We start from the raw sequence: 19,802 nt of genomic DNA, 5'->3' as shown, positions 1-19,802 counted from the left end.
TTGACCACTGTAGCTTTGTAATATGCTTTAAAGTTAGGAAGTGTGAGACTTCTAAGTTCATTTCGCTTTTTCAAGGTGTTTTTTAGCTATTCTGGGCACCTTGCCCTTCCAAATAAATATGATTATTGATTTTTCTGTTTCTGAAAATAAGCTGTTGGGATTTTGATTGGTATTGTGTTGAATCTGTAAATCATTTGGGGTAAAATTGACATCTTAACTATATTTAGTCTTCCAATCCATGAACACAGTATGTCCTTCCATCTAGTTAAGTCTTCCTTTATTTCTCTTAGCAATATTTTTTAGTTTTTTCCGTATAGGTCCTTTACATACTTGTTTAAATTTATTCCTAGATATTTGATTCTTTTGGTTGCTAATATAAATGGAATTTTTTCCTTGATTTCCTCTTCAGATTGCTCCTTACTAGTGTATAGAAACACTTCTGAATTTTGTGCATTAATCTTGTATCCTACCACTTTGCTAAACTTGTTTATTAGCTCTGGTAATTTTGTTGTAGATTTTTCAAGATTTTCTACATATAGGATCATGATCAGACTGAATTATTTTCTTTTTTATTTTTTGTTAATATAATCATCCAAAGTGCACGATCAATGGTTCACAATGTCATCATATAAATGCATTTATCATCACAATCAATTTTTATTTATTTTTTGTGAAAAATAACATATATATCCAAAAAAAGCAAAAAATTTCAAAGCACATCACAACAATTAGTTGTACAACAGATTTCAGAGTTTGCCATGGGTTACAATTCCACAATTTTAGGTTTTTACTTCTAGCTACTCTAAGATACTGGAGACTAAAAGAAATATCAATATAATAATTCAGCAGTCATACTCATTTGTTAAACTCTACCTTCTCTGTATAATTCCATCATCACCTTTGGTCTTTCTCCCACTCCTTAGGGGTATTTGTGCTGTGCCCATTCTAGTTTTTCATGTTGTAAGGGACTGTCAATAATATGGGATGGAGGGTGGAACTAGTTGATATTCTGGAGAGGCTAGGCCCTCTAAGTTTCAGGACTTAACTGGTTCAGGGACTCATCTGGAGATTGTAGGTTTCTGGTAAATTACCCCAGTACATGGAACCTTTGTAGAATCTTGTATAATGCCCTAGGTGTTCTTTAGATCAGACTCATTTTTAAACCAAAACCATATTCATGGCATTTAAGTGCTTTGAAAGAAGAGACTGACTCATTTATCTTTACATCCCCCTAGCACTATGCTAGGGCCATAGACATCGTGCAAGAAAGATTTGCTGAAATGAATTGCAGACTAGTTTTCAGACAGAGAAAAGCAGTCCTGACATGTGAATAGGTCTGCTTATGACAGCAAGACTCACTCTTTCCGGTGACTCAGGAAACTAAATTAAAGGTAACCAGGTTGCCTGGTAAATCAGCAGTACAAAAAAATATATATATGAGTGACTGGTTTTACTAGATGCATAATTCAGACCAGGCTGGAATCTGTAGAAATGATCTTTTTCTATCCTAGGGGAAAATCTGTCCATAGAATTGGAATCCTAAAACAGAAAAGTAATAGAAAACAGCCTGCTGAACATCTAACCACTAGGTCACAATAAGAATAATAAATTGCTATAAAAGATTTTCATTGATTTCCAAAAGCATAAAAAAATACCCCAGCCCAGGATGACTTTTGAAATAAATAAAAAGTAGGAACCTTGATACGCATTCTGATTTCCTAACTGATATTCAAGTTATTGTTTTTATAGACTAGTGTGAAAAAAACTTTGAAAAACATGTTTGCACCCTATCCCATTGTCCCAAAAGTGCCTAAGAAATTTCATAGTGACCATAACGGAATTGTCTACATTTTAAAAAGTATATGAAAATCTTGATGCTAAAATCTTTGGAATGTGAGTCATAATATCAAGTATAAAATAACCTTATGCTTTTACTCTGTGTCAGGTACCATTCTGATCCTTTTACATTACTGTCTCATTTAGTCCTTGTAACTACTCTGTTATATTAATCTTTAATATTATTTTCATGTTCACAAACAGGAAACTAAGATTTAGGAAAACACAAATATTAAGTGGCAGAATAAAGATTTGAACCCGTATGGTCATATTCTGAGAACGTTGCTCTTTCTGTAGCACTATACCAATTTATAGGTATAACCAGCTATTCACTTGAGGCTTGTTGCCTGATTTCAGAGTGTGTGTGTGTGTGTGTGTGTGTGTGTGTGTTTCACATCTATCAGAAGATTAATATGGGCCAGGTACTGTGGTAAGAACTTTACATAAATTACCTCCTTTAATCCTGAGAAGACCCTACAGTGTAAGTACTTTTAATATGCCCATTTTGCAGACAGGAAACAGATATTTAGAAAGGTTCATTTTGCAAATATACAAATATGAGTATGACCTGATTTTTTAGACAAAAATATATGGAGAAATGTACATTAATAATTTCAAAGACTACATACATAATACCAGTTAGTTAGCATTACTGTTAGCATCATTTGTTACCAGTGCAAATGGTGATAAGAAAGACAATAAATTTCTAGGGCCAAGACTCCCTTCTCCAGTGCCACATATGACTACTCAGTATATACTGGAAAAATAACCCAAAATGCATGTCTTGCTAAAAATTTACCAGCTTCATATTTTTCCCCAATTTTGTCATTTATGGGTAATGTGTTACAAAGCCATTTTAAAGTCTTATTTGATTTTATTATTGAAGTAAAACTCTCCCCAGAAGATGAAACAACATATACCTCCCTTGTCTCTCTGAGTCTGTACCCATTGTGATGGCTCATGTGTTAACTTGGGTAGGTTATAGTGTCCAGTTGTTTGGTCAACTGCTGTTATTGCTGGTATCTAGCTTTCCAAACTTAAAAATGTTATAAATTTTCAAAAATAATATGATATGCCCTTTTCACTTCATAATATGGATATCTTTATGTTGAGCACATATGGATCTATATAATGATTTAAAGTGGCTGCATAGTATCCTAATGTATGTGGGTGTCGTGTTTTATCTAATCCCATGATGGACATATAGGTTATTTACAGTTTTTCATTAATATAAACAGTGCTGCAAAGAACATCAATGTATAGCCATCCATATTTATACATTTGTCCGATAATTTGAAGACTGACTTTGTTCCAGTAGACTTACATATAAGGAAAGGTTTGTTAAGACTTCCTATATATGTATAGACAGGTAAGTTGCTAGTTAGTAGCCATTTTTATTCACCTATATTCTCCACCTGGCACTCAGGCTATGTATGAATTGTGTTAGGTGCTAAAATTACAAAGGAATTTCTGTCAGTTATGAATATGACATTGAGAATCCATGTTTTGACTCTGTCCTAATTGCTCATATTTAAAACAACTGCTGACTGCCTCTTCCTTAAGGGATGGTTTATATTTTAAAACAGTAGCTCTGGCAGCTGCTAAAGTGTCTGTGATGTTAACCATACAGGTTGCCTTTGTACATAAAACCAGTTAAATAATTAAAGACAAGTTGGGATGGGGACACTATTAATGGGAAGCATCTCTTTATAGGCTCTTGTAATTGTAAGCTGAAGACTAAATATCTTCTCTTCTCAAAATCATACGCAGTGGTATGTTTTTGTGAGCTAGTCCTTTGGGAGATAGAGTCATCATGCAGGGGGAAGATGTGCCAATTCTGCCTTACTTCAAGCCATTAAACTTAGGTACCCCCAGAGTATCTGGCTACTTAAGCTAAAGAGTTGGGCTAACTACTCTAAAACTTTCACCATCAGCAAGATATAGGTAGGTCAAGAAATCGGTAGCCCAGACCCAAGTAATAAGTTGCACATGTTAAAAACTAAAAGGGTAGATATGTAGTCTTAGAATGATTCAAATGTAAGTGCTTCAAGACAGTTTTTAAAAAATATATTAAAATTAAAATCATAAATTTATGGAAACAACCATCTCTTAATATCAGACAATGTAACTGAACCTGTACAGTGTATTATTTCCCTTCTTTCCTTGGGAAAAAAAGGTTTAGTATGTTGAGACATTCTGATTTCTCCTTTAAATGCTCATTGCTTTTTACGCCCACCAAAATAGAAAAATTTTGATAATTAAAGGACCACCAGTATAAGGAACTAGAATTCACTTTTTCTGCTAACCAAAAATTAATAGCTATCTTCATATTTCTTCTTGTTGAACTCCCACCAGTTCTTTAAGGCAAAATTGAGATAAAGTTTTCCCTGACCCCCAACTCCTACACTCAAGAGATACGATTTTTTCTCTACGCTGAACATCCATTGCACTTAGTATATATTGCATGCTGCAAGAGACATATAGTTTCAGGTTATAGTGGTGTGCCAGCTTGAAGCTATTATGTACTTCAGGAGAGCCATGTCATTTAATCCTCATTCAGTATTGCTGGATGGGACTTTTCTGATTATTACCATAGAGATGTGACCAACCGATTCTAGGTGGTAACTTTTGATTAGATGGTTTCCATGGAGATGTGTCTCCACTCACTCACGGTAGGGTTGCCTACTGGAGCCCTTTAAGAGGGAACCATTTTGGAAAAAGCTTGAGAGCCACCAGAACCAACAGAGCCAACAGAATGGACAGAGCCCCAGGGAAACCATTGAAGAAGCCTGGAGAGAAAACTAGCAGACCTCACCATGTGCCTTTCCAGGTGAGAGAGAAACCCCGAATATCATCGGCATTCTTGATCCAAGGTATCTTTCCCTGGATGCCTTAATTTTGACATTTTTATACTTTGCCTTAATTTGGACATTTTCATGGCCTTAGAAATATAAACTTGCAACTTAATAAATTCCCCTTTTTAAAAGCCGTTCCATTTCTGGTACATTGCATTCCAGCAGCTTGCAAACTAGAAGAAGTGGTTTGTACATATATCCCTTCCATCCTAACAATTTATAATGGTGCATGTTATGCTACCCTGCTGATAATTTATGGAGAAGGAGGGAAGGAGGAGGGAGGAGGGAGGAGGGAGGAAGGGAGGGAAGGAGGGAGGAAGGAAGGAAGGCAGGCAGCCAGCCAGCCAGCCAGCCAGCTAGCCAGGCAATCTTTCCTTTCCTTCCCTTCATTCAGTAGCAAATTATATTACCTATGTGTAAACAGTGTAGTTGAATATGAACTCAAGGATCCGTTCCTCAGTCCTTACTAATGATTGGATGATTACTTAATCAACAGACAGTTATGTGTAAGACACTATGGTAGACACCTTGAGCAGGTCTGTTATAGTTTGTTTGGTTTCTATTGGTTTGCTCTTCCACACAGGTTTCATATATAGTTTATTTGGGAGTTTTTCCAACTATTTTCTAACATTCTTCATATTTTTCTACCTCTGTTTTCCCTATTTTCCCTATATGTACATATCATTATCAGACTTTCAACCTCATAGAGAGCAAATTTGTCTTAGGTCCCAATTGCATTCTGTACTAAAAAAGCAAATGTAATGCATGGCTAATGTACAAAACCAAGAACATTTAAAAAAAGATTCTATACACTAGCTTTGACACTGAGTCCAAAAATAATCAATATCAAGGTCTGTAGCAGTTGAAATACTCAACAGTATAATGATTTTTTTTTTCTCAGTCATACTTTTCTGAAATCTTCAGAAATACTCAAGTTATCAATTATTTAAATGCTAGACATTTAAAATGACCAGAGGTTGGTTTTGCATGTTATAAAATATAATATTTATGATAAATAAAAATAAGTGTTGCATATTTTCTACCTTTGTACCTTAATATGGATTGTTTTTAAAACGTTGAAGCAATATTATTGTACTATGTGGTTTTACTTTTATCACGTATTTCAATCTTCCTAAAGTTTCTATAATTGAGTTTGTTTGATAGTGTACCTTTATATTACTACCAGACTTGATAGTTTGCAAAATAGGAGGTTCATAATAGAGATAGAGAGTAGAGTTACTACCTGGCAGGGAGGATAAGAAGAAAGTGAAATATATAAAAGTGATTTAATCTCACTACTGCAGTTTTGTAAAATATAATTTGTTTTTCCCCTAGCACAGCAGAGTTTCATGCTGATAAAAAGCTACTGAATTAATAAATCCATTGCAACTATTGAGACTTTTCCTTTAATAACATAACAAATGCTGAGCATTAAAAAGAGAAAAGGAAAGTTCTTTGTACTGATGTTACCTCTAGCAGATCCATACCCCTAAGCACAGGAAAAATACCAGGATCATACCTTGAGCAATATCAATGTGAAAATAATTCATGCATCACAATTAATACACTGTGTTTTCCACACAAAAGCATTCCTGGAGCACATTTGCTTATTTTACAATTGGAAAAACATTTAGGGGTCTATTTTGTTATCATTACATGTGCTTAGCTCCAATTACAATTAATGGGAGTTGTGTGTCTATAGTTACAGTAGCCTCTGAACTGCTTTAGCATTATTGTTTTCATTACCATCCTTGTTAAAATAACTTTCATCTCTTCTGCCAACCTAAACAACCACAGTTTCTTGGCACGGAATTATTTGCATGTAATGAAGGATATAGATTATGCAACATGGCCTCTTTCTTGTTTTAAAGGCATTACAATGTAATTGAGATTAGAATAGTGCTAGAATTATTTAATTGTTAAGGGGAAGTAATTGATTGGATTCTAGATATGTATTTCTGCACAGCACCTGTATACACAATTATGTTGAAATAAAACAATTTAATATAGTTTAATAACTGTACTATCTAGTAGAACCAAATTTATAACATATTAGAAATCATGAAAAAATAAGGTTGCAAACTAGAAGCACTAGACTTCATCAGCTGCCAATAAATCTATACATTTAGTTACAATAATGCAAATTTTTGATGAGGCAAAAGTTAGAATAGATGTGTAGGACCATCCGTGAGTGATTATAAAATCCCTAAGTATAAGTGATGATTCTGTTTCAGTCAGTATTGGATACAACTGTATTTTCCACAAGAAAAGTGGTCAAAGACAGGGAAAGATCCCTTGTTTAGTCTTTAAGGAAATGAGGAACCTAAGGAGAACTCTTAAAAGTATCATTAGATAACTTAACCTTCACTTGACTCACTGGCAGTCAGCAGACATCTGCCTATCTTTACTAAGACCACTCTGTTACCTATTGGGCTTGTTTACCAACTATACTCTTTTCAAGTTGGGTTGTAATAGTAGATTGTAGAATGTAGTAGTTCCAAAATGTGCCCAAAAAATATACATTTGAAATGAAAATATAAATTATAGGAGGCTTGCTTAACTAGATATTAAAACATATCATAAGGCGGAAATAATGAAATCAAGAAGTATTGGCTCAAAAATACTTGGAACAATACTTAGATTAATGGAACAGAAATAGATCCTAGTATAGATAATTTAATATGTAATTAAGGAGGTATCATGAGTCAGTGTAGAAATTCATGATTATTCAACAAATGGTACTGGGACTTACCTGACATTGTATAACAAAATAAATTCCAGATCATTTCAAAATTTAAATGTAAAGAAATAAAATAAAATCTTAAAAAGCAAGAGGCGATATAGTTGATTGTTTATTTTCTCTGGCTAGAAAAGGAATAAGTTTAAAAGCAGTGAAACACATCACAATGTCAAAAATTGATATTTAAGTTACGTTAAAAATGAAACTGTATTCTTAAGACCCCACAACACAAATAAACAGGCAATCAACAAACTAGAGAAAATATTTCTAATGAGTATTTCAGTTGACTAATATCTTTAATATGTAGTGTTCAAAATAAAATCCAAAAACCTAAGAGTTCATAGATAAATGGGCAAAGGGCATGTCCACCATATAAAAGAAGAAATATAATTGGATACTAGTAAATGAAAAGTTCCACCTCAGTAGGACTTGAGGAAATACAAGTAGAATCAGATGCCACTTTTCATTTCTCATATTAGTGCATTTTTAAAAGATTACTATCCATGAGTGAGATAAGGAAGAAATATTCATATACTGCCAGTCAGGATTTAAATTAATATACTTCTGGAGTACAATTTAGACTTAATTTGCATAGCTTTGATTTAACAATGCCACTTCCGTATGTGATATACGTAAATATGTTACTATAGCAGTGTCCATTGCTATGCTATTTTTTTTTCATGGGCAGGCACTGGGAATCGAACCTGGGTCTCTGGCATGGCAGGTGAGAATTCTGCCACTGAGCCACTGTCACACCACCCCATTACTATGCTATTTATAATCGCAAAATAGTGGCAGCAATTTAAACCTCCAGCAGCAGACAAATTGTCTATGTAGCTGGGAGGGTAATGATTTTACTTGCAGGGTTGGGCTTGGAGAGAGAGAGAGGCCACATCTAAAAAACAAAAGAGGTCTTCCAGAAGTAACTCTTAGGCATAAGTGTAGGTAAGCTTAGCTTCTCCACTACATAAATAAGCTTCACAAGAACAAACCTCAAGATCAAGGTCTTGGCTTATCAACTTGGGAGACCCTAATATTTGAGACAGTATCAGGAGTTTCCCTGGTGGTAAAGTTTAATAGTTCCATATTTTTTCTCCCATCCCTCAAGGGACTTTGCCAATAGTTTCTAATTATCTGCTCAACTTACCCGGGGATGTATCCTGGCATTACATTAAACTGTGCAGAATTACAAGCCCTCATTCCCATTCTGGGCTCCATGGGTTTGGGTTGTTTAAATGATCTATCCAGACAGGTTGAGTTAGATTAAATGCAACAAAGAATTTAGGTTTGGGACAAAATAAACCTCTCTTCCTTTGATTTCATAGAGTAGATGCTATTCTAAAATACAGAAAATATCCTCCTTACCCTTATATTCTGATTTACCTTAGGAAGCTCCCTATTTTTGTCATCTAAATTAGACAAGTATCACTACTGTTGGATGAAAAGTGAATATCAGTCTCCTGGAGCTCTCAAAACATATTACATGGGCACCCACTTCCTCTACCTCCATTTCCAAATCTGAAATGTAATCAGTCTCATAGTCACCCACATTATCCTGTTACCTCTGACAGCAGTTGCATCTAATTATTTCTCATAAATTTGATGCCAGATTTTTACCTTTTGGTATTTAATACTATGAATATAAAATTTGCATTTCAAAAATTCAGTGATTCTCAATCTGTGCTTCAAAGAAGACATGAATCCAACGGGGAAAACTTGGTTTAATTATGGTTAGATTGCTAACCATAAGAAAGTAAAGACAGATGAAAAAATATATGCTAAATGTTATCCTCTAAACTGTATTTCTGGCTTGACCCATACACATCTAGAAGATAAATATATATTTTGTAGCTAAATTAGTTTTAACATAAATACAGAGAATTGGAAATAAATGAAAAGATCCAGGTCAATTCCTAGCAGTATTTTTTCATAAACAAGATGGTAGATTTTTTAAAAACAAGATGTTTTAAAAGATTTTTTAAAACAAGATGTTTTAAAAGATTTTTAAAACAAGATGTTTTAAAAATATAAGTGGTGGGCGGACAATGGTGGCTCACTGGCAGAGTTCTCACCTGCCATGCCAGAGACCTGGGTTCATTTCCTGGTACCTGCCCATGTAATAAAAAAAGAAAAAAAAATATATATATATATATGTGTGTGTGTGTGTGTGTGTGTGACCTTCACAATTGCCTCTTCTCAGAATTATCTTATTAATTTAGGCACTGATTAAGTGCAAAAATTTTAAAAGGAAAGGAGGGTGGGAGGTTGGGAAGACAAAGGAAGAGAAACAGACAGACTGACTGAGTTTGGGCCCTGAACCAGTGTTTATCGTGCCTCCCAAGAGCTTCAAAGTCCTTTCCTCGATTCATTTTAAACTAAAAGTCTTTTCATTTCTCACACTAAATACCACCAATAAGTCAGGTTGGTGTGACGCCTCACAGCACATCCTTTAATGCCCTGAGGCTGGGTTTTTGTATGTGGCACTTCTCTTGGATTTAGTGGGCCGTGAGTTTTGGCCTGGGGTGTCAATGGCATATCTGGAGAGAAGTGTAGATGGCCTTTTACCTTGGTATATAGGACCACCAAGGCATACACCCTTTTTTTTGAACTGTAACAATATTTGGGGAATGCTGCCAGCATTCTCATTTCCGATAAGTTTGCCAGTGAATGCTCAAATCCTACAATGCAATGGCAACCATTATATTAATAATCTCATTTTTAAATGTTTTCTAAGAAATTTTGAAGCAATATGTATACAAATCAATGGCATCTAAGTAATAAGCCCTATATCCAGGAATGTTATCTTCACATTTTTAGCTGAATTGTGATCCCTATAACAAACTAAATAATGGATTTTTTAATAGTAACTTTGCAAGGTTGCCCAAATCATCTATCACTCAGATATATCTCTTGAGTAGAGAAAACACCTCTTTCTTTCTCACCTTTCAGTAATATCATGGCATTATAAAGCACTGCACAAGCTTTAAGTTTATGGCTAGTTGGCTCAGTTCACTCACCCGTGGTGTTAATGAGGCCAAGGTCACGGGGTCCAGTTAGCTTTGCTCTGTGTACTGACCACAGACTACCAGGAATCAGTCAAGAGACTTTCTTGTCAATAGAACAAGAAAGGCACCATGGTGAAATCTCAGCACTTCTCACAGTCCATCCTCTCCATATGACAGGCAGGATGTGTTTATTGGACATCATCTGAGGGAGGAAATGAATAGCAGCTTGGGAATCCCCAGCAGCCACCTCTAAACAAAGCAGAGCTGACATTCAGACATTAACTTTGCATCATAACCCCCCATCATACCATTGATTTGCTATGTAACCTTCATCACTAAAGCAGAGATAATAGGATAGAATGAAATGAGCTTACCTCCTGGGGATATTGTGTGAATTAGCAAATTAACAAGTGTAAAGTGTTAGCATTTATGTAAGTGCTGCTGGTTGTCTTTATTTCTGGGGACCTAGTCTCAGTCTAAATAGAGACTCTAAGTATAATATGCTTTTGTCAGAAAGGGGTTTTCACCCACATCAATTGCATTTAAGCTGAACATAAAACAGAGGTGATAATAACATAGTAGTGATCATTGCAATTTAGAGCTGTAAACCTGTTTCCTATTAAAACTAAAACTATTTTCAGCAACTTTCAATGCTTTTAAACTTTGCTTTCCAAACTTCCTGCCAACAGTTATATCTACAGTGATTATCCTTCCTGTGCTGGGTTGGGGAAAGAGACCTTTACATTATTCATTCCCATAATGACTATAATGTATTGAATTTGTTTTACATCATGCAGTCACACAAAGACTCTGTAGCTGGTTTGATTGCCACATATTGCAATTATTGTAAAAAAATAAAAACTTTCTTCTGCTCTGCCCATGCTGGTGTCCTCTAGAGGTTGCTAAATGTGTAGATTGAAAACTCATGGGAAATTGAAGTGCTTTCCAAGAAAAGGCACTGTACATAGATCCTTTCAATTTAACATCTTTACCAAGGAATTTTGTTATCACCTGCTATTTCCAAAGGGACTGTGTTTGAAAGAATTCTTCCATTTCTTTTATCACTCTGACTTCGCTTACCAAGAAGGTCATTTATTGCTGATTGCGGAACTCGTGAACAAAGTCTGACAGCTGCAATGTGAGCTCCTCAGATCTGAGCTCTTTGTTACTTATTTACATATTCATTTGAAGTGATTTTTTTAGGCTTATTTGAAAACCTCTCAACCTGACATCTTGTAATAGCCGAGATCTAAAGCTATGTTTTGGTTCTTTCTTTTTACCTTACAGATAACAGACGGGTACCTCTGGAAAGGTCGCGTTCTCGCCACAATGGAGCTATCTCATCTAAGTGATTCGTGATACCAAAGAATATGAAAAATATTTAAGTAAACTAAATCACATATTTTGAGAACAAAGCATGCACTCAAGGAATGGAAAAGAAATAAATGCATTTCGCAAAGATCAAGCTAAGCTGAATGAAATAGTGTGTATCTGTAAAACTATTGCAAGACTCCTCCCACAATTGTATTGATATGAACACAATTATCAGAACTATGAAATATGTATTGCATTTTATTGTAAACATGTGTATTCTTTGCTATTGTGTGTGACCTGATAGTGATGGTGAACGTTTGAGACATTGAAGAAAGCTAAGGCTTTTGGAAAACATTGTTTGCCAAAAATTTACAACTTATTCAAATTTGCAGGTCATCAAAAAAAGAAGGAAAAGAGAAGAAAATAAACAGAAAAAAAGAGTTATTCAATTTCTGGTTCCAATCCCTGTTATATAAAAAATGAAAAGACCAACAAAAATGTGCTTATTAATTATTTTAGATAGGTGCTAATATTGCACACACTGTAAGAGAAGCCACTTCAGAAATTCAAAAAGAACTGCTTAACCCCAGTCAAGTTATTTAGAATCTTATCATAGTGAAAGCTGATGGATTCATCTGCTTTGAATGAAATTAAATTTATTATTAATCTAGAGCTTCAGCATGATATTGCAGCACTTAACATTGCTAAAAATAAACCAAAGTTTAACTAAATCAGGTAAAGAAAGTTATTTAAACTTTATTTAAAGAGGTATTTTCTAATTATGCACATACATTAACTTTATACAAATACTTTATATGGCTATTTTTTGATAAAAACCTGACATTTTAATGCTAGGGATGAATCTGAAAATTCTATTACCTTTATTTAGATTTTAAAGGCAAATATTGATTTCTGTTCTCCATGATTTATTCCCTCTCTCTATTACTTTTTTCTCCCTTGACCCCCTTGAAGGTGGGGAATAGAGTTCTAGAAGATCTGAGAGGAAAAAGATTTCTCTCTGCAAGAGGCAGCAGCAAACAGTCTGAAAGGTCAATTTTTTATTCTGCCTTTCCACGCCCTTTTCCAATTCTGCTTTGGTGATCTGAAGAAGAAAAGGAAATTATATGTATGTATGTGTATATATGTGTGTATATTTATATCTCCTCCTACAATGATTCCATATCCCAGTATGTAAGTGGTTTTCTCAATCATCATCATATTTACTTACCTTATATTGACAAATTTAAATGACACTTCCAAAAACACTCTAGGAAGCAAAACAGGCTCTATATTTTTCTTAGATAGAAGAAGGAGTAAAAGTTATGCTTAACTTGTCCCTTCTTTTAAGATACGTATTGAAATAGTGTGGTATAACTGCTTGGTGTGCAATTTTAAGACTAATTCATGGAGATGATTGTGACTATTGTAAAAGATTTCTTATATGTCTATTTCTTATATAGAAAATCCTATTTCTATTCCTCCAAAGCACATTATAGGCATTCAGAAAAAACAGCAAACGACTGGCTTGTCAAGTTACCATCAGAGAAAACCTAAAGAAGTGACCAGCAGCTCACAGATTCCTTTATATAGATGTATAATGATTCAAACTGCTGCCTTTTCCTCCAGTGCATTCTTACTTAGGTATTATATTTCAAAAAGCTCTCTGAAGCTACTACAGTAGAGAAATGAAAGAGAGTAATAGTATCTGAGATTTTACAATTTTTTTTAATCTTAAAACACACTCATGCACAGACACAACTGTAAGGGGCATTTCAATTTCACACAGCTTTTTAATAAAAATAAAAATTTAGATTCTAATAATTTATATAAACCTAATTGTGTGTTTTTGACTTCACGAAGTCTTTTCTGAAATTTTTATGGTATGGCTCCTCTGAGTCTTTTTATAGCTTTTCAGGCTGTAGAAAATAATATTTTGAAATGGTGATCCTGACTAAAATTTGGGTGCATTTGCCATGCCATACTATTAAGCTGGCAAGGGTAGAGATACTGACATGTCCATCTGTGCACTTGCCTTATTTTGTAGTTTGTAAAAAAAGAAAGAATGAAGAACAATTATTGATAAATTATATATTTGTATTTAGAGTAATCCCGCATGCTTTTCTCTAACATTTAAAAAAACCTTTCAGGGTCACCCATGAAGTGCCAGGAATTGAGTTTGCTCCCAGATTTATAATGGTCCTGCTCTAGCCATTTGCGGTTTTGTTTTAGATTGAAAAGTATCACGGGAAAAAAACATAATGACATTTTTAGTATAGGACCAAATTGTTCTAAAGTCTTACAATGGATTCATTACCATATGTGAGAAGCACTAGTATGCAGATTTTCTGTAGAATGTTAAAAAAAAAAATGTAGCCCTTAGAATATTTTCAGATTGTATTCATTTCCTGTGGCTGCTATAACAGGTTAAGAAAAACTTGGTGGTTCAACACAACAGAAATTTATTCTCTTGCAGTTCTAGAGGCCAGAAATTCAAAATCAAGGTGTTGGTAAGGCTGTGCTCCCTTCAGAGGCTCCACGGGAGAATTTTTCCTTGCTTCTTTCAGGTTATAGTGATTGTCAGAATTCCTTATCTTGTGGCCACATCTCCCCAATTTCTACCTCCATTGTCACGTTGCCTCCTCTTCTCTGTGTGTTTCTGTCTCAAAACTCCCTCTGTCTCTCTCTTACAAAGACACATGTGATTGAACTTAGGGCCTAATACAGGATAAACTCCCCATCCCAAGACTCTTAATATACTCACATCTTTTGCCATATAAGAAAATGTTCACTCTTTTTTTCCATATAGGGTAGCGTTCACAGGTTCTGGAGATTAGGACAGTAATTATATGGGGGGGGGGCATCATTCAACTACTAGAGTCTTTCTCTGGGCTCTGACAATCCATGTCTATCCTGCATACAAAATACATTCACCCCTTCCAACATACCCCAAAATCTCAACCCATTATAGCATCAACTCTAAGTCCAAATTGACATCTAAGTCTCATCAACTAAAGAATCCCAAAAAGCATAATTTAAATCTCTAAATCAGATATGGATGAGACTCTGGCTATGATCCATCCTGAGGCAAAATTACACTCCATCTGTGAACATGCGAGACTAGAAAACCAGGTGTCTCTTCCAAAATACAACGTTGGGATAGGTCTAGGATAATAGCTATAGACATTTCTATTCCTAAAAAGAGAAGATGGAAGGTAGAAAGGAGTCACTGATCCCAAGCAATTTTAAAATCTAGCAGGAAAAATTCCATTAGGTTTCAAGGACTGGGAATAATTCTCCGTGGCTTGCAGCTCCACCCTCTGCACCTGTGGCTCAAATCTCTGCCTCTATGCCCATTATTCATGTTTCTGACTCTGGACCTGCAGCTCAGATTGTTGTCTCTGTGACACAGCACTGCACTCAGGGTGATCCTTCCATTTTCTTGAAGGATAACACATTTGCGCCTGAGTGGTTTTATCAGTTATCAGCCTGTTTCCTGCCTGTAGAATTTTGGGAGTCTGACATTTAATTTTTGGAGGCCCTAGGTGAGATTCCATTCTTTACCTTTTCCAACTTCTGGTGGCTATCAGAATTCCATAGCTTATAGCCAATTCTCTCTGCTCCATCTTCACACTACATCTCCTCTGTATGTCTAAACTCTCTCTACCTCTCTCCTATAAGGATACTTGTTATAGCATTTAGAGCCCATCTAGATAATCCAAGATAAACTCATCTCAAGATCCTTAACTTAATTACATCTGCAAATACCCTTTATTTTCCAAATATGGAAACACTCACAGGTTCTGATGATTAAGGAGAGGGCATATCATTTTGGAGGCCACCATCCAGCCCACCTTCCAGCACCCCAAAATTCATGTCCGTCCCACATGAAAAAATTCAGCCTATTCAAGCATAGCCTAAAGTCCTACCCATTGCAGCATGAACTCTAAATCCATCTCGACTAAATATCACCAACTCAAAAAGATCCAAATCACGTATCGTTGAAAAATCATTGTATGGTCCATCCTGGAGCAAAATTCCACTCCAACTGTGAATCTGTAAAACTAGAAAGCAAGTTATCTGTCTCCAAAATAAAGCGGTGCAATGGGCAAGGGATAATAGTTATAGACATCCTATTTCAAACGGAAGAAAATGGTAAGTAGGAAGGAGTCACCAGTCATAAGCATTTTCAAAATCCATCAGGGCAAATTCCATTAAATTTCAAAGTCTGGGAAAAATCCTCTGCCCCAGACCTTTGCTTCTGTACCCATGGTTCTGGAATCAGAGTAATCCTTCCTTTTTCTTGAAGAATAGCATGTTTGCAGCTGAGCAATTTTATTAGCCTGTAATTTCAGGATTCCAACAACCTTCTTTCATTTCATCCTATCTTTGTCCTTTTTAGTCTACCTTAGAAGTGTTTCTGCTGGTGCAGCATTCTCAAAAGCCTTGTGGCTATCCTGAGTATGTCATAGGGACTCACACCATTAGACAAGAGGTTCCTCTGAAGACCTTTCCTGGTTTCTGCTGGAATAGTTGAGTGGCTCCATGAGTCACATGCCTAATCTCTTAGCAGTGATTAGTCACTGTTCAGCCATACCCTTGACCATCTCTCTAGAACACTTTCCTAACAGTGAATCTCCTAATTTTAATGTATTTTGCAATCTGGATAGGCTCAGAATTTCCCAAGTCATCAAGTACTCATTCCTTTTTGCAAATTCAGTTCCTTTCTCAATTTGTCTCTCTCCTTTTCTATTTCACTATAAGTAGAAAAGATAAACCAAGCCACACCTTTAACATTGTGCTTGGAGATCTCCTGAGCTAATTGTCCAAGTTCATCACTTTTAAGTTCTGCTGTCCACACAACTGTAGGAAACAATTCAGCCAAATTTTTCTGCTGTTATATAACAAGAATCACGTTTCTTCCACTTTCCAGTAACATGTTCCTCATTTCTTTATGAGCCCTCACCAAAATTGCCTTTAATGTCTATAATTCTACCAGCAGTCTCTTCAAGGCAATTTAGACATTTTCTATCAGGTGCCTCAAAATCATTCCAGCCCCTACCCGTTACCCAATTCCAGACACACTTCCACATTTGTAGATATTCACTGCAGTAGCACTCCACCTCCTGGTACCAAAATCTGTATTAGATCCCTGTAACTGCCACAAAAAATTATCACAATAATTTAAGAAGACAGAGAAATGTATCATCTCACAATTCAGAAGGCCAGAAGTACAAAATCAAGGTGTTGAAGAACTACACTCCCTCTGGAGGCTCTAGGGGAGAACCAGTTCCTTGTCTCTTCCACCTTCTTGTGGCTGCCAAGAATTCTTGGTTTGTGGCTTCATTTCTCCCTGCTCTGTCTTCCCATCACCTTCACTTGTGTATATGTAATCTCTCTCTGCCTCTTTCTTATAAAGACCCTTGTGATGGCATTTAGGATGCACTAGATTATTTATGATAATTTCCTCATTCATGATGCTTAACTTAATTACATCTGCAAAGACCCCTTTTCCAATTAATGTAACATTCACAGGTTCTGGGGATTAGGAAGTGGACATGTCTTTTCGAGGTTCCCATTCAGCCCACTGCATTAGTCATTGCACATAAATGTACATTTCACTTTTAATAATGCATCCTTGGTATTCAAGCCAAATTTAAAGTTGTCTCTAAAGCTGTTGTCTGCAAAAGGCTACTGCATGCTTTGATGTTAATAGATAAACAGACTATTCTAAATTTTGGTTGATACTTTTGCCTTTGTGTCCAATGGCAAAATGAAAAAACTAATTGATTCTAGCTTTGAACTCTGGTGTATCTTTTCTGCCCCATTTATGGAGTTTTTGATCGAATGTCTTCTGCGATTCGTAATGCAGTTACAAAGGAACCTCTAGAGGGAATATTACAGGCTTATTTTAGATATCATGGATCCTTCAGCTGAAAGTACTGGTGACAGCAAAGTCTGCCTTGAATTGGTACTGAAGGAGAATGTGTCCATACCAACTCACCAAAAACATATTTCAATTACAGTATGGTTATGTACTTTCATTTCGCCTTGGAATAAATACCTGTCTCTAAGCAGTACCAAGAATGACTTGCAATCTATATATAATATATTCGTACTTATTCAATAAAGTTAAGATATATGTCAAATACTCTGCTGCCTATGGTAATAAATATTAAGTATCAGAGAGAAAGCACAAACTCTGAAGTATCAAGACAGGATGTGAGAACATTCTCAGAGAAGATTCAACTGAACAGAAGGGCAAGAGAGCTTTTATAAGAACCTGTTCAGGTGAGATCATGGGGTGTATTCTAAAACATACATACCTGTGGGAATCATGAAGTTTCCTTTTTTTTATTGTGGTGGGAGGGTGTTTTGTTGACTTTTTCTAATGATAATGGCACCAAAGAACCAACATGCAACCACTTGAATTAAATAGAATATTAACAAAACCCTAAACATTCAAACATGTGATAAAGAGAAAATTCCACTGGTCAAAGATCTCAGAAGAGTCATAACTTATTCATGCAAAACACTAGTGCACAAACAAAAACTAGAAAAAGATGTATTGATATTCCTTATTCTTTTATATGAAGTATTGATCTTCTGTTTTACTATTAACAAAACATGACCAAATTATCTCATTTGTATTGCACCAGCTCTCCAAAAACATTCTATATGTGCAGACACCATTATAAACAATATCTTTTGTATTACCTCTGTTGTGACAAATTCCTATATAGCCTCTAATGTTTCACTCATTAATCCTTATTTCTTTGCATTCATTGAAATCTGACTTTTCTCTGTAAACATCACATCCCTTAGAAGTATCTCAAATGGAAAGCAGTTCTTTTACCCATTCCCCTAGCTGCTCTTGGATGTCTCAAGGACTCAACATCACAATATCCAAAGTGGAACATATGACCCCCATTGAATCCATAACTTGCTTTCATCTATTGTTCTGCATCTTATTGAATGTCACTTTATAACCAGTTCCTCACTAAGTCACTATCAATTTTACCTCCTAAATAATTTTCAATTATATCTGTTCTCCTCCTTCTTTTTAAACACCTAAGTCCAAGATACCATTGTTTTCTGCCTCATCTACTGGAATAAGTTGCTACCTGCTCTACTTTCTACTTTGGGCCATCCTCTAAGTTCTTGGAAGTCTTCTTTAGGTATAACTCCCATTAATTACTTCCTTGAAATTCCTACTGCCATAATCCCATTTCATCACCTTTCATCTGGGCCATTGGAACAGCCAGGACACCAGATGCCTTCCCAGGTTTTTGTCTCTGCCATCTCCTATTCAACTATTGCCTAATGCCCAACTAATCTTTTTTCCCCCCAAACTCTCCCCCTTCTCCCTTTCCCACATTCCCTTGTAAACTCTTTCTATCTCTGAATGTGCTATTTCTAGTCATCTCTTATAAGTGATAACATATGGTATTTGTACTTATGTATCTTGCTTATTTCACTTAGCATAATGTTTTCAAGGTTCTTCTTCTGTATTGCAGCACATCTCATAACTTCATTCTTTATTTTTCTTTTTAAAAATATTTTTATTGAGAAATCTTCACACAGGTACAGTCCATGCATGATGTACAATCAGTGGCTCACATTATCATCACATAGTTTTCATCACCATGATCATTTTTAGAACATTTCGTTCTTTCTTATGGCCAAATAATATTCCATTGTTTGTATATGTCATATTTTCTTAATCCATTTATTTGCTGATGGGCACTTGGGCTGTTTCCACCTTTTGGCAATTGTGAATAATGCTACTATAAATATTAGTGTACAAGCATCTGTTTGAGGCCCTGTTTTTACTCTCTTTTGGTATATACCTAGAAGTGGAATTGCTGGCTCATATTGAAATTCTATATTTAACTTTTTGAGGAGCTACTATATTGCTTTCCACATGGCTGCACCATTTTACATCTCCATCAAGAATGCACTAGCATTCCAATTTCTCTGCATCTTCTCAAATAGTTGTTATTTTCTATTTTTTTTAAATAATAGCTATCCATGTGGGTGTAAAATGGTACCTCA

At 35.4% G+C, this 19,802-nt stretch overlaps 1 protein-coding gene across 2 annotated transcripts in view; it reads left to right on the top strand.

Annotated features, from left to right (window-relative positions):
- DIAPH2 (diaphanous related formin 2) overlaps window positions 1–19,105 on the top strand; it is a 997,375-nt gene extending 978,270 nt beyond the window's left edge. For both annotated transcript variants that reach the window (XM_077145442.1, XM_077145441.1), the window contains one exon: window positions 11,724–19,105. In XM_077145442.1, the coding sequence (XP_077001557.1) occupies window positions 11,724–11,788 (65 nt within the window). In that variant the 3' untranslated portion in view covers window positions 11,789–19,105. The remainder of the gene's footprint in view (window positions 1–11,723) is intronic.
- The last annotated feature ends 697 nt before the right edge of the window (window positions 19,106–19,802 follow it).

This window comes from Tamandua tetradactyla, chromosome X (assembly GCF_023851605.1).
Source record: "Tamandua tetradactyla isolate mTamTet1 chromosome X, mTamTet1.pri, whole genome shotgun sequence".
Lineage (NCBI taxonomy): Eukaryota > Metazoa > Chordata > Mammalia > Pilosa > Myrmecophagidae > Tamandua > Tamandua tetradactyla.
This window is presented reverse-complemented; position numbering and strand designations above follow the sequence as displayed.